Source organism: Panthera leo, chromosome B3 (assembly GCF_018350215.1).
Source record: "Panthera leo isolate Ple1 chromosome B3, P.leo_Ple1_pat1.1, whole genome shotgun sequence".
NCBI classification, from domain to species: domain Eukaryota; kingdom Metazoa; phylum Chordata; class Mammalia; order Carnivora; family Felidae; genus Panthera; species Panthera leo.
In genome coordinates, this window is record NC_056684.1 from 13,050,879 (window position 1) to 13,068,830 (window position 17,952).

A 17,952-nucleotide genomic window follows, 5' to 3' on the forward strand; every position below is an offset into this window, starting at 1 on the left:
GTCTGCCCTTCCAAGGCTTCCGGGAGGTGCTGTGCCCAGAGAGTCCTTCAGTGGATCAGCCCAGCGGATCTTAGGGGCGTCTAGCCTGGAGGTCACCCACGGCCTGCTCCTGCCACTTTCTTATTGTCTAAATATTTGGAATGTATTGGCATTTTACCTCCTTATGAGTTAATTGCCCCCCCCCCCCACCGCCGCCTCCTGTTTCCCTTAATTCCTCTCTCATCAGTTTAACAAAAAGTGAAGATCATGGCCCAGTAGGGAAAGTTTTGAATTTTTTTTTTCTTTTTACCGTGACCTTTATGTTTCTTTTCAGAGTCCCTCCCTGTCTTATTCCGATGACACAGTTCAGAATTTCACTCGGTACCTATTGTCCCTCTTCAGTTGTGTAACAAAGAACAAAGTGTCCCTTTTTTAAAGTGTTTATTACTTCCACCATTTCCTGAGGGGTGAGCAGCTGTGGATTACATAAAGCAGTTAAATATAAATGCATCTCCTCAGCCTTTCGTTTCCCATGAACTTGTGGGCACACTTGGGAAGGGCCTGGAATGTCTTTCGAAGGGAGCATCCCGATGTTTTCTTTCGGCCTGCCATAACATGGAGTGTAATATGTGTTGGGTGTAATCTGAGTAAATGTCATTTCTCCTTCTCCTTCTCCTTCTCCTTCTCCTTCTCCTTCTCCTTCTCCTTCTCCTTCTCCTTCTCCTTCTCCTTCTTCCTCTCCTCCTCCTCCTCCTCCTCCTTCACTACCACTGCCTTGTGCCCTATTTACTTGTAAGTTAAAACCCAAGTGGAGGTAGGTGGGGTAGCTGCTTGGCAAACAAGTTGAAATGAATCTGGGTACAACTGGGAGAAAAGACGTGTCCTTTGGCAAACAGGACCTCCACGTGGGGTGGCTTTGAGCTCTGAGAGCATCAGGGGACTGGGGGGCTGAGATCCTGGGGTATGTTAGGATCCTCCCCACGTGCCTCTCGCCACTGTGTCGCCATGTTTTTACACAGCTGAAGCTTGTGTTTATGATCCGAGTGCTTGAGATCACTTACCATGTGACAGCCACAGAGCCCCTAAGTTTTCTTCACAGTCTGCAAGGTTAATACCAAGATGGACCCCATTGTAGAAGACAAGAGATGTTAGGAAACAGGTCCGAGGTTGCACAGCCAGGAGGTAGGAGAGCTGGGTTCTCCTCCCAGAATTATATTTTCCTATAGGCTTTTTTTTTTTTCCTGGACTATGTGAGCTAGAATACTTGTACATTTAGTTTCCAAAGCAAAACCCTCCATTTCCTTCCAAACTAAAATAGATATTCACTCCCATGCTCTCTCTCTACCTATCCCTCTCTCTCCCTGCCTCCCCCTACCATACACAAATTCACGCACACATGAAATGCCAGGCTGCTGTAGCTTTTACCAGCTCAGTTTTGTCCCGAACACTATTAAAACAGGCTCTTCTCCATCAAAAGAGCTGTAAAATGCATTGTATTTTTTTCCCCCTCTGGATGATCGTGTTTAAAAAAAAATTTTTTTTAGAAGAGGTGTTAGGACTTTTGCTTTCTATTATTTTTTTAATTGGCAGCTATACACAATATAATTTAAATGCCCAAGCTGCCTGATCTAAAGAGAATATTTGGAGTATTTAAATCTAGTTCCCTGTTTTCCATTTTTTTTTATTAGATCTTATCAAGAGATGTAGACCGTGTGAAAAGAATCACCATGGCAATGTGGAATACAATACAGTTCCTTAAAAGCTGCTTCCAGTGGGAATCCACGTTAAGAAGTGCAGTAGCGTTTGTGGTAAGCTTCCTTTTTTATGTTCAGATGATTTGCCTCTGAGTCCCAAATCCAAATGCAGATGGGTTTTATTTTACGGACATGAAGCAGAATAACACGCGTTCAACATAGCTGAAGTTCACACCTGTAAGGAAACCGTAAATGGTATCCGTTCATCTTTCCGAAATACACCACAGCATGGGTGATTATACTGGTGATGTCTTTGTAAGGCTGTACTTACATCAGATTTGCCATTGGAAATCCTTTAAATTACCCAAATCTTACTCCTGTGCTATCAGTAAATTTAAGAGATCCAACGTTTAGATATTTTTAAATGGTTCTTATTCACTTAAGAATGTGTCTCTGTACATGGTGGTGATTATTATATTAGCATTAACTGTGTATCAGTCCCTCCATGGTATACATTTCTCTCCCCCTGTCCCAATGAATGCCAGTGTTTTTTTTGAAAAAGGACAGGTGAAAAATCACATGACTACATTGCTCTAATTTATGTGTTGAGTAAGTATTCACCAGATTTGATCCCAAAATTTATTCATATCAAACCACTTGAGTCATAATTGATGACCTCCCATTACACGGTGACCCAGCACCACAAAAGAGAGTGACTGATGTGTGTGAGATGCACTCTTCTCTCTGATGATGCTGGCCCGTCCTTATGAGGTGTAATAAAATCACAGAATCTCAGCAGAGCAGCAAGAGATCTTAAAATCCCCCAAGTTAACCACTGAGAGTCCAGGAATCTGACGAGGCCTTGAAAGTTGGTGCAGTGCCCCTCGCATTACATCTCTGGACATTCTCCGCCATTCGCAAAAGGACTTGTTCTTGATGAGATTGGTCTTGTCAGACGTGGGAGGAGAAACCAAATCTCTCCACTGCTAATCTGGTGCCTTTTATATCACGCCATTAATCTGTGTAAGGTGCAAACATCACAATAGGGCCTAATAGGGATGTGTGAGTGATTCTGAGTCATGGTCATTGGTAAATCATGATCCATCTTGTCTCTGGTTTTTGTTGTTGTTTGTTTGTTTGTTTGTTTTAATTGTCATTGGTCTCTCCTACCCCACAGGCATATCCTCATTAAAAAAAAAAACACAAAAGGGGCGCCTGGGTGGCTCAGTCGGTTAAGCGTCCGACTTCGGCTCAGGTCACGATCTCACAGTCTGTGAGTTCGAGCCCCGTGTCAGGCTCTGGGCTGATGGCTCAGAGCCTGGAGCCTGCTTCCGATTCTGTGTCTCCCTCTCTCTCTGTCCCTCCCCCATTCATGCTCTGTCTCTCTCTGTCTCAAAAATAAATAAAAACGTTAAAAAAATTAAAAAAAAAAACCCACAAAAAACAACAACAAAAAAACCCTAAGATGTCTGTGGCTTCAAGGTCACTCCCACTGTTATTCCATAAGCAAGTGTACCAGCCCCACAAGAAGCTTTTTCTTTGCCATGGAGAACATTCTGTTAGGTCTAATTAATTTTAGATTTTCATTGCTTCAAGATGTAGCAGGCCTCTCATGGCTGCGACCTTGACCTTTAATATACTTTTTCTTTGGTCTGAAGTTGCTGAAAATAATCGGCTGTAGTAAAAAACATGAGTAAGAATGTTATTAATCCGTATCTGTCTTTGTCTTGGCATTTATTCATCTTCTTCCCTTTCTTACGTTCTCCTCGGCTGGGGGCTTCATGCGTTGGCTTCCTCTTCAGCCTCCCCCCCCCCCCCCCTTCACTCCCCACCTGAATTCTCTTCAAAAACTTTCCACGGAATGTTCTCTTGTGATTCTGGGCAAAAGAGGAAAGTCAACACAATTGGTGGCTTCTTCCAGTCAGCACCCCAGCCAGCCCCTGTGAGGAGGAGAGGATTTCCTCCTTCTTGAGCTTGATTTCTGGCAGTGTGATTTTTAGAAAAACAGAGCTCCATTGCACTGGCTCATGGAGGGGTGTGACAGAAATGATTAATGGGCTGCCGGCCTGATCTGAGGAAAGATTAGAACAAATGAATAGAAATAGGTTGTCCGCTGGGGGGGGGGGGGACTTCTAAACGGGAAGGGAGCTTTGGCAGTGGGGCCCCCTGTGCCCCGTCCGGTGTGAGGGTCGTCCCTGCGGCCACCGCACCGGGGAGCACACGGCCAGGCTGGCAGCTGCAGGCGGCCACATCATCTTTTCAAGGCCCCGTGGCCCACAAAACGGAAGGTAAAGGGGGCTCTCTTCTTGCTGGCTCGCCACAATGTGACTTCGCAAGAACACCTGGGTTTGGAAGACGCTGGGAGTCTCCATTGTCGGTGTGTGGCAGGGGACATTTGCCACTGGGCATCCGCGAAACCGTGCAGTCATTTAGGAACGATGCGCATGCACCTTTTCTCTGAAGGGCCGGGAACGGAGGGTGCTGCCTTAAAAGCAGGCAGTCTTCAGTTTTAATTTGAAATTCCGTGTTGGAATGTTCATCCCAGGCTTGCTTGGGCCAGCCGTGGCGGATGTCAGCGATACGACAGATCCGGAGAGGTGGTATCTCCCCTCCCTAAGCCGATGAAGTGTAATCTTATTAGAGAATGTCTCGGCCGGCCCTACCGTCATGGTCATTCCAAGACTATTTCTGCTCCTAAGGCAAGAGCATGCAAAGACAGTATTTTTAGGATAGAATTGAAAAAATATCTATATCTATATCTATATCTATATCTATATCTATATCTATATCATATGATATCTAACATATATGATATGACATATATGATATCTAACATATCATATATATATATATATATATATATATATATATATATATGTTAGTCTCCCTTACTATATTTTAAGATTATGGGCATCCAAGCCTTCATTTGGGGGGAAAATATTTCGTTTTTGTGGCTCTTGCCTACCTACTTAGGTTAGCCACCTGTAGAGTACGGATGGGCGATTTCAAGCTTAGGGGCCACCCTTGGCTGGGGTCCTGGGTCCTTGCCTCCGTGGACTGCGTTAAGGGTTGTCTTTCTGCAAAGTGTTGTATCCTCAGGTGACCTGGGCCAGAGAGAGAGGAAGGGGAGCCCGTAATGCCAAAGCCGCACTTCTTCTCTTATATCCATCGCTGCCTCCAGATGGAGAGCACCGGACTTGTCCCTGGTGGTGCACATTGCTTCCCTCCTGTGATCTACGGAGGACAGACCTGAACCGAGGTCACAGGCCAAGGTTTTACTAAACAATAGGATGGCGTTTGAAGGCCTTTCTGTATCCGAAACGAGGATGAGTGGTACCTGAGGGTTTGCTGCACAGGTGTGAAAGGAACCATTTTTGCTGAGCCAGTTCCTAGCGGGGCTTTTCCTTCCCCTAGAGGTCCAGGAAGTGACTCCAGCGTTGTAAGCTAAGGGCAGAACTCAAGGCATTTTTTTTCTAACTTCTGTTCTGTCAGATGACGTAAAATAGCCTGTTGACATCACGTCAGAGTCTCTGTTTTCAGATGATACAGAGCATGGACATTGTAGGATCGTGTTCAGTGTATTCTGGCTATTAATATTAAGACTCTGTGAAAGCAGGGGTACCTGGGGAGCTCAGTCGGTTAAGCGTCCCACTTCAGCTCAGGTCATGATCTCAGGGTTTGTGGGTTCGAGCCCTGCATCCGGCGCTGTGCTGACAGCTCAGAGCCTGGAGCCTGCTTCAGATTCTGTGTCTGCTTCTCCCTCTCTGCCCCTCCCCGGCTCGCACTTTGTCTGTCTCTCAAAAATGAACATTAAAAAAATTTTTTAAGACTTTGTGAAAGCAACGCATGCATTTTCTAAAGGTTCCTATGGGCGTGTATATGGATAGATCATATCTTGTTGAAAGCAGGGTTAAAGACAAGCAGCCTATCAAGCTACAAGTCCGCATAGTGTCTGGTCACAAGTGGGTGGACAAACATTGAAGGATTTATCTTATTAGACTGTCCAGGCGTAAACCTCTCCACCATGGGATTAATCCCCTGTCCACTTACATGGGTGGCCGTCTTCTCAATACTCCGAGAGGAAAGTTGTCTTTAATTCGCTGACGCCTGCCAAGCAAATGCGACTATATAATGTTTAATTCATTGTTATCGTCAGAAATTAAATTGGGGTTTTTTCAGAGCAGACCATTCCACACCATGCGTCTGCAGGCTCAGTTTTCTTTATTTGCTAGAATGACTGTGGAAAATCTTGCTCATTATGTCTTTTGAGTCTTTCTCTTTCTTCCAGGTTTTCTAGATGTGTTACTGCATTGCGTTTCCTGAGCTTTACTCGTTATCAATTAAATATCCGTTTATTTGCTTTTCTTCTGCTCAGCTTTTTTTCTTATCCTCAGCTTTTTCTAATTGCAAAACAAATTCATATGAGATGTCAGCTATTGACAGGGGTCAAAGGTAACTAAAAATCATGCCTCTAAGAAGCACATCTGTGTGTTTCCCTATGACTGGATTTGTAATTACATGTGGTATTTCATAGACCTGCGTGTGGTCATTCTCAGACATAGACTTTGACCTCTCGGGGTCTTTAATAGCTCATGTTTCAGAGCTTACTGTGTGTTAGGCACAGTCCGAAGCATCTTACAAGTGTTACCACTTAGAGGTCTCACCAATACCTGCTGATGTCGATATCGGTTATTACCTTCTTTATACGGATGACAAAAATGTGCCCAAAGAGGTAAAATAGAGTATCAGAACCCACAGGCTTTTAAGAAGCACGGGCTGGGATATTAACCCAAATCACCAGGCTATAGAGTCCATGTGTTTAACCATTGGGCTATACTACCTCTCACTGATGTTCAAGATGCAGTGATTATGGTCCTTGTATTTAGATAGATGATAATGACTGTAGGGACATCTATATCGGTCATTTCAGATATGTATTTAGATGTTATGAGTGGGTGTTAAGCCTTTTCCAAGATGCCTTGTGTGGGGAGGGAAGAAAACCCTCATCATTTGAGTGGGAATAATTCTCAGTCATGATCATCGTATTCACAAGAGATAGAGCCAGAATTAAAGAGGCACAAGGTGCAAATGTCTGTGCTATCTCCGGAGAACAGCCCAGACCCTGGGAATCATGTGTGTTAAGACATCCTTGGAATAGCTTGATAGTCTGGAAAATCTCAGTGCCTGGTTCCAGACTGAGCCCCATGTGGGAGACTGAGTTATTTTTACCCACTTTGTAGGGGAAGCTCTTGGATGATGGAGAAGGATTTTCAAGAGAGCGTGAAGGCTGAAAACCACTCCACGAAAGGGTCATGGATGGAATCTACACTTTTGCCAGATTCTTTTTGAGAATTGCAGGTTGTTCAAAATAAGGGATGGGTAGAGCCAAGCCCATTCATCTACGTATCTACATTAATGCATTCCTTCCAGATGTCTTAAAACAGCAGCTATCAGAGAAATAGACCCATATTTCTAGTGTGTGGGGGCGGAGAATGGGTGCTCTATTGTCTATCCCTGTATTTCAGTACAAACATGTGATTTAAAGATAGTTACGATGAATTGAATTTGCTCTCAAAAGATAATTCTGCGTTGTGATGTTTATATTGTGAAACCAACCATCCGTGTGGGGTTTTTGTTTGTTTGTTTTGTTTTTCTATTGGGAACTTGAATGTAACAAACCCCAATATTGTCTATAAGGAGACCTAAAGTTGCATTGGGGCCTAAGTGAATTATTTTATTTTCATATGACCAAAAAAAAAAAAGAAAAAAAAACCATTTACTTGACAGATGGCATCATCAGAAGATTATTTTAAATAACCGAGGCCTCCTAATGCTGTAAAAAAGGATTGCATTTTTTTTTTTCATTTTTCCACTAGTGTTTCAGGCACACACCTATTGCATCAAGCAAGGGAGGCAAGTCTGTGGGGCATTGATGGATTCCTTATTTTATTAAATTTTTACTTGGACGTTTGATGTTAAAAAGCAATCTAAATCTACCATATATCAATGGGTCTCTTCATAAAGCTATGATTTTAACATCTGTGACTTTTTCCCTCAATTTTTTGAGTGTCAGAAAAATGAAGAATTTCTTCTTCAGGGTCGACAGGGCCTGCAAAATGATACATAATTTAAAGCATCAATCAACCTGCCCGGCCCCTCCCTGTAAGGTTAAAAAATACCATTCCCCACTTTCTTAGTGATGTCCCGTATTTACCATACACAAATCCTTCACTTTTAGAGATCCTGGGATGTTGAGAAATATGAAATGATTTCACATTGAACTCAAAAACAACAGCAGCAGTAACAGAATGGACCCTTTCAACCCACACGCGCACATGTGCTTAAACATATGCACACACACATGCACACACACACACACACACACACACACAGACTAAGAAGCAAAGGTATTCGGGGAATACAAAGTTTCCCCAGGGAAGATTTCGTGAGAACGGTTTAGCTAGCATTTCATAGGAGATCCTGAGGATTGCTTCTGTCCATGATCCATTCCGTGGCCTGAAGAACGTTCAGATTGAATTTACTTGGCTACGCACAACCACTATCATGTGGAATTTTGTTTCAAATAGGGCTATTAAAATAGTGCTGGTCCATATCTTTTTGATGCTTCTGATATTTATGTGTTCACTGTGTCTAAAAGATTTACTTCTTCTTTAAGTTCTATCATCAATTTATTTACAACTAGATGCACCTGCATTTGATCAAACATTTGGTGGTGGTTTCATATCCACCAGAAGTCAGTTGTGTGTGCAAAACAGACATTCCTGCGTGTTTGGTAAGTGTTCTTGCAGTTACAGCCCAAGGTTAACAGTATTTCTCTAAAGCCAAAAAAAAATCCAGTTATAATAACCATTTTGTCTGGAGGAGAAGATATTTTTTGACATTTTAAATGTATACATCCATACATATGCTCAAGATGTACATAAATATATTGTATAAAATGCTGAAGATACTTGACAGTTTATTGTTTTATTAACATTTATAAGATGATTTCCCAAATCTCCGTTTTCACAGAGGACTACATAGTATACCTTCAAAAATATTTTAAGGGGTTTTTTTTTCCCAGCACTTTTTCATAAGAACAATCCATCAGTTGCCCATTGTGATTATAATTTTACAACATAATTGTACCTTCTATTGACAACTTCTCAGGCATTAACTAATTATGCCATTTAATAAAATTATAGTAATTGCATTAAAAGATTATCTGTTGAAAATTTAAAAGGACACTCTTCACTATTCTCGCGTATTTTCATGTTTATATTTTCAACTCTACAACTGAATTGCACTTTCAGACAGAATCATAGCTATGCGGACTGAAATCAGGTGGCATTTTGGAGCGTCCCGATTTTGACTAGTAAGCGTTAGATCTAATTTTTTTTCTTTTCAGATATTCTTCTTCTTCTTCTTCTTCTTCTTCTTCTTCTTCTTCTTCTTCTTCTTCTTCTTCTTTTTTAATTCCTGGAAAAGCATACATGGCCAGTCTTCACATGGCCCCATTCGATAGCAAGTGAATGGTTAACTCTCACTTTTGTATTATAGGTCCAGGCTCTGTATGGGAATGCTTCTGTCGTTACCTACTGCTTCCCCTACACTTTCTATCGGGATGCGCTCAGACACACACGTTTTCTGCCTTCTGTGATTTTTCAGGCTGGGGGCCATGATCTTTGGCAGATTCCAGTGAATTCAGGCTAGTTCTAGGTCTCTCTACTGTCCAGAGATACCCATACTGTTCATTTAAACTTGGTCCCGAGCGTAGGGTCTTAAATCTTTGCGAAAGAAAAGCCTCTAGAGACGATGTCACTCCTTGACCCAGCCAATGCCTTCTTCAGGCTTGCCCCCTTTCATTCCCTTCCTCACTTTCCACAATCATTGCATGCATGTCCCGCGTCCCATGTACGGTTAGATATTGGGATACAAACATGAAACTGTCATGCTAAGTCCTTACTGGTCTCTTATCCAGCACCCCCCTCTCTTTCCCCATCTCCCTCCATTCATCCCTCTCTCTTCCTCTTTCTCATCCATCTGCCCCTCCTTCCAGCTGCTCCCCAGCACCTCTCCCCATTTCTCTTGCCACCCGCCTGCTTCTCTCCCCTACCCTCTTACATCTGAAACCACAGAGGTGCCACACAATGATTAAAGCACTCCGTAAGAAAAATCAAATTTGTCCTTTGGAGATCAACTTAGATAATATTCGTGAGGATAATTTAAAAATACTAAATGGGCTACGCATGTGGGTAGGGATTATTACCTGATACAACGATCGGTAGGCACGGTGTTGTTCTAACTCAGAGGCCTCTCTAAAGCAGGCACACGCACACGCGTAGGCACATAGTTGCTGCTTCCTTGCAAAGGATGTTATGTGAGGACTTGTGGAGGACCTGTTCCAGGACAGGGCAGAAGTGCAAATCATAGTATTATATGCCATACAATTAACGTTCAAGAGTCACCTCTTTTTAGCGCTGATTCACGTGCTTGGAACCACCAAATGCAAAGCATGTGGTTCTATCTTTAAAGCTATAGAGTACTAAAAAAAAAAAAAAAAAAAGCTATGAGCTGTGAGAATATTCTTCATGTTTGACCTAACCTAATTAATTCTTCACATCAAAGGTGAAGAAATTGTATTTCTATGCCCTAATAGTTCAGGTTAATGTCAAACACTAAAGGCACATTCAGTGTAACGTGGCTGTGTGATAGAAGGATCGTATTAGGACCCCGGGAGCTCCAGAACGAAAAAGGCCCTGTGTACCCGTTAGGTACACAGTAGGCTTCTAATGAGTGCTTCTTGGAAGGGTGCTAGAATCAGTGAAGACCATCTTTTACCAGATAATGCTTTCTTTTATTATTTATTTATTTTTAGTTAACGTTTATTTATTTTTGAGACAGAGACAGAGCATGAACGGGGGAGGGGCAGAGAGAGAGGGAGACATAGAATCGGAAGCAGGCTCCAGGCTCTGAGCCATCAGCCCAGAGCCCGACGCGGGGCTCGAACTCACGGACCGCGAGATCGTGACCTGAGCTGACGTCGGACGCTTAACCAACTGAGCCACCCAGGCGCCCCGATAATGCTTTCTTTTTATTCTAACTTCTCCTCTGACTGTAACAGCCTAGGTCCCCATCAGAGGGTACAGTCCATAGACCGCCTTCATCATAACCTCGTTTAAGGTGACTTTTCCTACCTTTTTCTCAAGGCTGCCTATCCAGAGTGGGTGCTAATCTACAGCAAAAGGGCCACAAGACAGCCAGCGGTAGGGGAATGAAAGGAACTAACAAGTCTCTAACCCGGGTCAATAGCCCCTGAATGTCCGGGGGATTTTATTTGTGATTCTTATAGAGATGAGTACTTCTCCATCTCTCCCTCTGTTTCTATATGTGACGCCTGGATGATGCAAGCGTCTTGCACGACGCCAAAATGGAAAAGAATATCTAGAAATAGAAGCAGAGGAAGAAAGAGCACCAGAGTGTGTGAAAACAGTCCTAAGTGATTCCCTGCGTTGGTCTGGACCTGTTGAAGAGTGTTGCTCAGTCCTTGTATTTCTGGCTAATTTGATACAGTCTTTTTTTTTTTTTTTTTTTCTTTTGTGGTCCGAGCTTCGTCGTTTGTTTCTAAGCTGTCATTTTTATTAGTCTCTCTGGCTGATCTTTGGGGCTCCCCATCAGGTGGCGTGTGTTCTCCGTTGTCTGGCTGGGCTTGGCAAGCCGATGGCCCTTTTATTGCTGTGTGCAATGCGGGCATGCCTGCCTTAGCCTGTAGCCTGTAATTAGACCCACCACGGGTGACAGTTACAGGAGAGCCTGGTAATCATTCTAGCTGCCTGATCTGATGTTTATGGAGAGAAACCTTCTTTGTGGTCTGGTTAGGGTTTACTCTGCTATATTGTACTTTTGCCCTTTGATTTATGATTTAGGAAGGCGTGTTTGGCTACCTCTTTTCCTCCCTTGGTGTTGTGTCGTTGGCTTTTTAGATCACAGCTCATTTTTTGGCGATTTTCAGCGGCCTATATTCCAGCCCTCACGTTCACCAAAAAAGATGCGAAGACAATTAAAATCCAGTTCAATCTTTTATCATCTAAGCCATATTTCTGCACGGTGTTCATTGACTTCTAATGTCACTGGGATTTTTTTAGAGTTCAACGCCGTATCTTTTTCGTTGGCCCTTTACTTTTTTATTTCTGAGCAGGCTTTTAAAAATTTTTGCTTTAAGTCATTGAAGAGGCTTGATTCAAAACCAAAGAAGTGCTTCAACTTGTCAAAAAAAAACAGGGAGTGGGGAGAAGAAAGAAATACACTTCTTAGCTCACTTGGTGTTGAAAACAAGACCCTCGTGGCTTCCGTTCGAACTCTGGAGAAGCATGGAGCTATAGAATGTTAAATCGGAGGACCTTTCACATTCGTCCGCATGAGAAGGAACTGAAGCCTTCAGGAAAGGGATTTTTCCCAAGGCCTCCTGGCTTGTGAGAACACAGGATGCTTAGCCCCTGTACCGCCTGTGTGATACGTGATGTGTGCTGTCATAAACTTTGCAGTTATGGTTTTAGCTCATGAGTATGAACTACATCTACACGGTAGCCGAGAATTATGTTATTGAAAATGAAAGTAGCCTTTTCCCCATGTCTTACGTTTGAGAAATATTCTATAAGTCCGCAGACCTGCTTCTCAGAAGGGTAATATGCCCCGGAAGAACAAAAATCTGTATCATTACTCTGTGTGCATCTGGGTAACCCGTTGTTTTCAGGTGACGGGGCTTTCTAATCCAGACTTTAGGGTGACAGTGACAAAGATAACATGATGATCGTGATGGTGGTGATAATCTGTGCTTTCGTGTGTTTTAAGTTTTGACCTCTGCTCTTAAAACCTGTTCTTTATTGGGCTACAGTAAAATGCGTAGTCTCACCTTTGTCTTTTGTTTAAAAGCAACAGAACACTAAGTATGAATTTGCTAATATATTTTTTTTCCTCTGGAAGAAGTCAGGCATGTGCAATTAAAAACTTTTTTGGAAGCTATTCGCTAGCAAAAACTGCCTTCCTTGGGAACCATTGAAGTCCTCACAATTTTTGTAAGGAAATTTCCATGGGCTAACTTTCCATCAGAAGTTGCAAAATTAGAAAATGTGATGTGTGTTTTGCTGTTAAAAAAAAAAATGGCTGCCTGTGGCCACAGTCACCTACACCTCTTTCATAAATTTAATTTTGCATTTCATTGGTGATTTTTATGTATTTAGTAATGTGTATTTTTTCAGAAGATAGATAATCGATATCCCCAAAATTTGGTTCACCCCAATATGCACATACAGACACAAAAGAGAGGACAAGGAGGAAGAAGAAGAGAAGAAAGGAAAAGAAAAAAAAAAAAGAATGGCAAATAGCCTATTGCTTGAGTTTACTTAAAGATAATCCTGCAGGTGGCGATAGAAACTCATAAATGATAAAAGTCCAAGGTAAATTTCTGTGGATTGCTTCTTGGGGATTTTAATTTCAGCAATTTATTTTTAATTTAATACAATCATCTACAAGCAGAAATCATTATGTGAGTTTAAGGAAAAAACTTGGAGTGTTGTATAATCTCTGAGTTTATAATCACTTACTCAGATACTCTATGGCGTTCATCTTTAGGCACAAGGGATGAGATCTGGATTATTGTCAAATTGGTATAGATTTCATAGGACAACCATTTAAAGCCCATTTTTTCCACTCTTAACTTTAGTTTTCTTAACCAAAATTTTATGCCTATGCCATTGGTCAGGTTTATAAAGTCCTTTGCTATTGAGTACGAAGTTGCTTAGGTGCAGTGCTTGCTTGCTGTGTGTGTGTGCATGCGTGCGTATGTGTGTGTTTACGTGTGTGTACACAGACCTTCACATCAGAGTATTAAATCCAGTTTTTTCAGGAGGGCATTTTCTTCCTTAGCTAATTGTTCATGGTTAGTTTTAATCTGAGTAGGATCACGAATTGCTTGAAAGCTATTTTACCCGTGGATTAAAAACATAACATAAGCACTTTCTTTAAAACATTAGAAGAGGCATAGTGGATATGGTAACATTCTTTCCATTTATTTTCATGATTTCATTTTGGACCTTAGGCATTGTCAAAGTAAAGTGAAAGCATTCAGTCGATCTTTCTTCACTGCTTGTTAAGGTTTGAAAGTTCTTAAATTGCTTTTTGTGAGTATATATTTTCATTTGCCATTTTTTCCCTTAGATTTGGGTTTGAAGATGCTAACTCTGAAACGATTTGCTTAAACATAAAGCTAATAAGCAGCTCTCCTTTTTTCTTGCAGTCTCATTCAAAAATCCTTCGCAGTACACATTTCTTGATTCTAAGAAAATGTAATTATTTTGGTTCAAATGCTTTAGACTTTAGATCTTGAGTGTCTTGAACGGACAGCTCTGATGGTCTTGAGCAAATTATGTGAATTTTGGCCTTTGTCTCTCTTCTGAACATTTCACTAGGTCTTGTGATAAAGTTCAGAACAATAAGGTCTTGTATACCATAATAAGCTCGGATACAGAATTTCCTATAATGGAAGAGGGAGGAAAAGAAAAAAAGGAGCAGAAAAGAAACCTTCTAGCCTTCTTACATTCTGTTTCAATTGCTATCCCAATTACTCATGAGGGAGAAAAGTGGAAAGTAAGTCAGACTCTCAGAAAACCTATTTTGCTGTCTTCCTATAAAGAATATTCAGTTCTCTGCTCTGTTAGCAGCTGACCAAAATCTAATCCATTAAAAAATATATCGCAGTAAGCAGTTCTTGAAAATGTTTATAATAAATGGTAAAAGCCAAGCTTCCACTGTGAGATTAGCTTGGAACAGGATGTGTTCATCAGGAAATAGGTTATTGCCTGACCAGTGTGCCCCGTCTCGTAACCCGCAGGACAGATGAAGATTTAAAAGCTTGCAGTGCGAGGAGTTTGTTTGATTTCCCCTCTTTGCTTTCTTTTGCATATTCCAGCGCGGCTGATCACACAGGGCATTTTCCTCCATGAATCCATTATGAAGTTCATCTTGTTGACAAAAAAACATCAGATGTTTTAGAGGTTGCCCCCCCCCTCGGCCCCCCTGCAGCCCATACTCATGGAATGACCTACGCATATTAACGCCACTCTTGTCTCCCCTTATCCGCGGTTTTGTTTTCCATGGTTTTAGTGGCTGGGTGTGAACCTCGATATAGGAGCAGATGATCTTCTCTGATGTTATGTCAGAAGGTCACCGTAGCCTAATACTCCGTCACCGCGCCCACGTCATTCACCGCCCTTCATCTCTCTGCATAGGCATTTTATTCTCTCACATCATCACAGGAAGAAGGGCATGTATAGTAAGATATTTTAAGGGAGAGAGAGAGAGAGCGAGAGCATATACACATAACTTTCGTTATAGGATGTTGTAATTGTTCTGTTTTGTTATCATCCGTCTCTGTTGTGAATCTCTTACCGTGCCTAAATTTACACATTAAGTTTTATCCCAGATATGTAGTATAGGAAGAACAGTATATAAAAGGGCTCGGTACTATTTGTGGTTTCAGACAATCCACTGGGGGGGTCTTGGGAGGCACCCCCCGCAGGTAAAAAGGGCCTATTGTAATTCACTTTTACAGAACAGACTCTGTAGCTTTAAAAAATAATAAGAGAATCGTGAAAGACTCTTTTCCAGAAGTCTAGACTTACTCTCTCCCTCCCTCCCCCCCCCCACTCCGCCCATCTTAAAGATACAGGAAATAGAGCAGAGGATTAAGGTGATTTTCCTGCTTTTGCTTGATTGCAGTCCAGTCTCAGACCTAGTGGGCAGTGGTGCTCATGAATAATGCCTTCTCTGTGGATGATACCTATAGTAACACACACGGAGTGACTAAAAGATCAAATATGCTGGCTAAAAAGCCTTAGGGAAGCATTATGTGTCTGAGGTCTGATCTATTGTCTAGGAGGTCGGAGAGTGTTAATGCACTCTGCAAAGATTACACTCCCACTCTAATTGCTATGGCACTTCCTTAAAGGATTTAAACAGTCAGGAAAGGTGACGCTCCTTGTCAGTTTTTGTCTTCTGCCTGCAGTTGAAGTCTATCTGTCTTTCCACTGAGACCACTAGATCAAGTAACCTAGCCATCGGGAAAGGCGCAAACTCTGAATGAAGAGGGAAAGCAACGAGAGGGGTTATTTACAGCTCCATTATGACTTGCTCTTTAAATGCTTTGCATTCCATTTCTGGTGTTTACGTTGTGAAAATGACAGCATATCTGTGTGCCTGGGGGGTGGGGCTGAAAAGAGTCTAAGGCTTCACCTTGATTTTTGATCAGATTTGTTTTCATAATCTTTTCTCCATGCCGTGAAGCCCAGTGTGGCATCTTGGATTTGGGTTATTTCGGTTCAAGACCCGGAGGACAGTGGACTTAAGCGTTTCCTCTGTGCCGTCCCTCCCCAACACACACACACACACACACACACACACACACACACACCCATGCTGAAATGTTTATCCTGAATTAGGCATTTACAAGACTGACCCACCCGGAGGACCTGATAACTTTGTCCAGACCATCACTGTAAATTTCAAATGTTGTGCAAACACGTTCTTAAAAAGCTCCCTTCTGCCTTAGAGAATGCTTCTGAAATCCTGCGTGTCCAGGAGCTGACAGAGTAATGTTATCAGACCCTGTATCTCTTACGTTGCTTGGATTATAACTCAGTATTTTCTAAATGCCGCTGCAAAGCTTCAAGGAAGGTTTTCCAGTTCTTCTGTGACAGGAGTTTAGGAAATATTGGGGATCTGTATGTTTGAGCCAGAATATTGAATCCTTAAATTCATAGTGTGCATTGCTGCAGGAGTAGGGAGGACATGCTTGCCTTTCGCCCTGAGCGTTTTCTACCCGCTCTGCACGGTTGCATTGTTGCGAGGTAAGAATTCCTCTTAGATCAGTTCAAATCGCTAATATATGTGGCTTAGAGCCTGCAGTATAATATTTATGCAGCTTCCAAAAGAGACTTGGGAGGATTCCCTGTAATTCAAGATGGTAGTCTGAATGATGGGTGTAGGATTTTTTTTTTTTTTTTAAGAAATCCTTGTTTGTCCTGTGGGATTTTCACACTTTTCGCCTGACGGCACTGTATTTTACTCATACTGTATAAAGCTGTCAGTGTGTTCGTTATATGTGTCTCCTGAACACTCTGAGCAGATGACAAGAACAATGGCTGGAGGGGAAGAAACACATTTGAATCAACATCTTCAGAGCAGAATTGCTGTAGCGTCTCCTGTTCCCGCTCCTACGCGGACTGTCCCTCACACTTTGCCTTGTTGCACGTTCCCTCGCGCTGTTGGTAGATTACACCGAATGTTTCATCTGTATATAAAAATTAAAAATTCAAACAAAAATCTGGCCCACATAAGAACAGGCCCTTTGGGCATATGGTTCATTATGCAATATTCGTTTAATTACTAAAACACTTGGGATGGCTTTCCTGCCCTTACTTTCAACTTGCAAAGTTGGATCTCTTCTGTTGCACAGAAAATGTAGCACAGAATTCTGAAGGAGCAGAAAAAGGAAAAGCAAAAAAAAAAAAAAAAAAAAAAGAGCCTTTGAAGAAATTACTGGAATTCACCAAAAGGAAGTAGGATTCTCAGGATGAAGCCAGTGGAAATAAGGATTTTTCTCTCTCTCCCCCCACACCCACCTCTCTCTTTGGTCTCTTTCTCCCTCCCATTAGGCCAGTTTTACTGTGGTTAGTTTATATAAATGCAAACAGGGCGGGAACACAAGACTCAGGATTCAGGTTTCAAGTACATTCCCTCTGTGGGACTCAAGTGTCTCCATGAAGCTGGCTAAGTTTTATTGGTTCGAAGGGGAGTACTCTGAAAGTGTGCCTTTAATTGATTTTTCAGGGCAAACAGGTGGTGATGGTTTAGACATGTCCTAGCCTCAGTGCCACTCCTAATTTGAGGCTGCACGTATAATAGCTTTATTAAAATATACAATCTCCTGGCTTTGCTTTTACCTGAACATCTGCCTCTTGGTCTTTAAAGGGCCTTTTAAAATATTTTCATTCTGTGCTTAAATGGATCACATCCTAGAAAGGCTGGAGGAAGTCTTTATTTTCTACTCATGGCATCAGACATTATTTTTGGTTTGAAATGAAAGACGTTACAATGCAGGCAGCATCTTTGAATAGGATCGTTGTTGTTTTAGAAATTTTTGTGGTTGTCATTGTTGTGGGCACATTTGTTTACGTGATGTGACAGTGATTTGAACATAAGAGGCCAAAAACTGAATTTGTCA

The 17,952-nt window shown here is 42.0% G+C and overlaps 1 protein-coding gene across 11 annotated transcripts in view; it reads left to right on the forward strand.

The window, feature by feature from the left end:
* The window catches only part of MCTP2 (multiple C2 and transmembrane domain containing 2), a 264,060-nt gene that overhangs the window by 163,227 nt on the left and 82,881 nt on the right, over positions 1–17,952 (forward strand). For 9 of the 11 annotated variants that reach the window (XR_006203374.1, XR_006203372.1, XR_006203373.1 and 6 more), the window contains one exon: positions 1,668–1,787. Coding sequence is in view for 5 of the 11 variants with exons in the window: in XM_042941092.1 (XP_042797026.1) it covers positions 1,668–1,787 (120 nt within the window). In the remaining 6 variants the exon portion in view is untranslated. Of the gene's footprint in view, positions 1–1,667; positions 1,788–6,913; positions 8,425–17,952 lie in introns of those variants that run through there. The other 2 variants (XR_006203375.1, XM_042941094.1) reach the window with 2 other exon arrangements.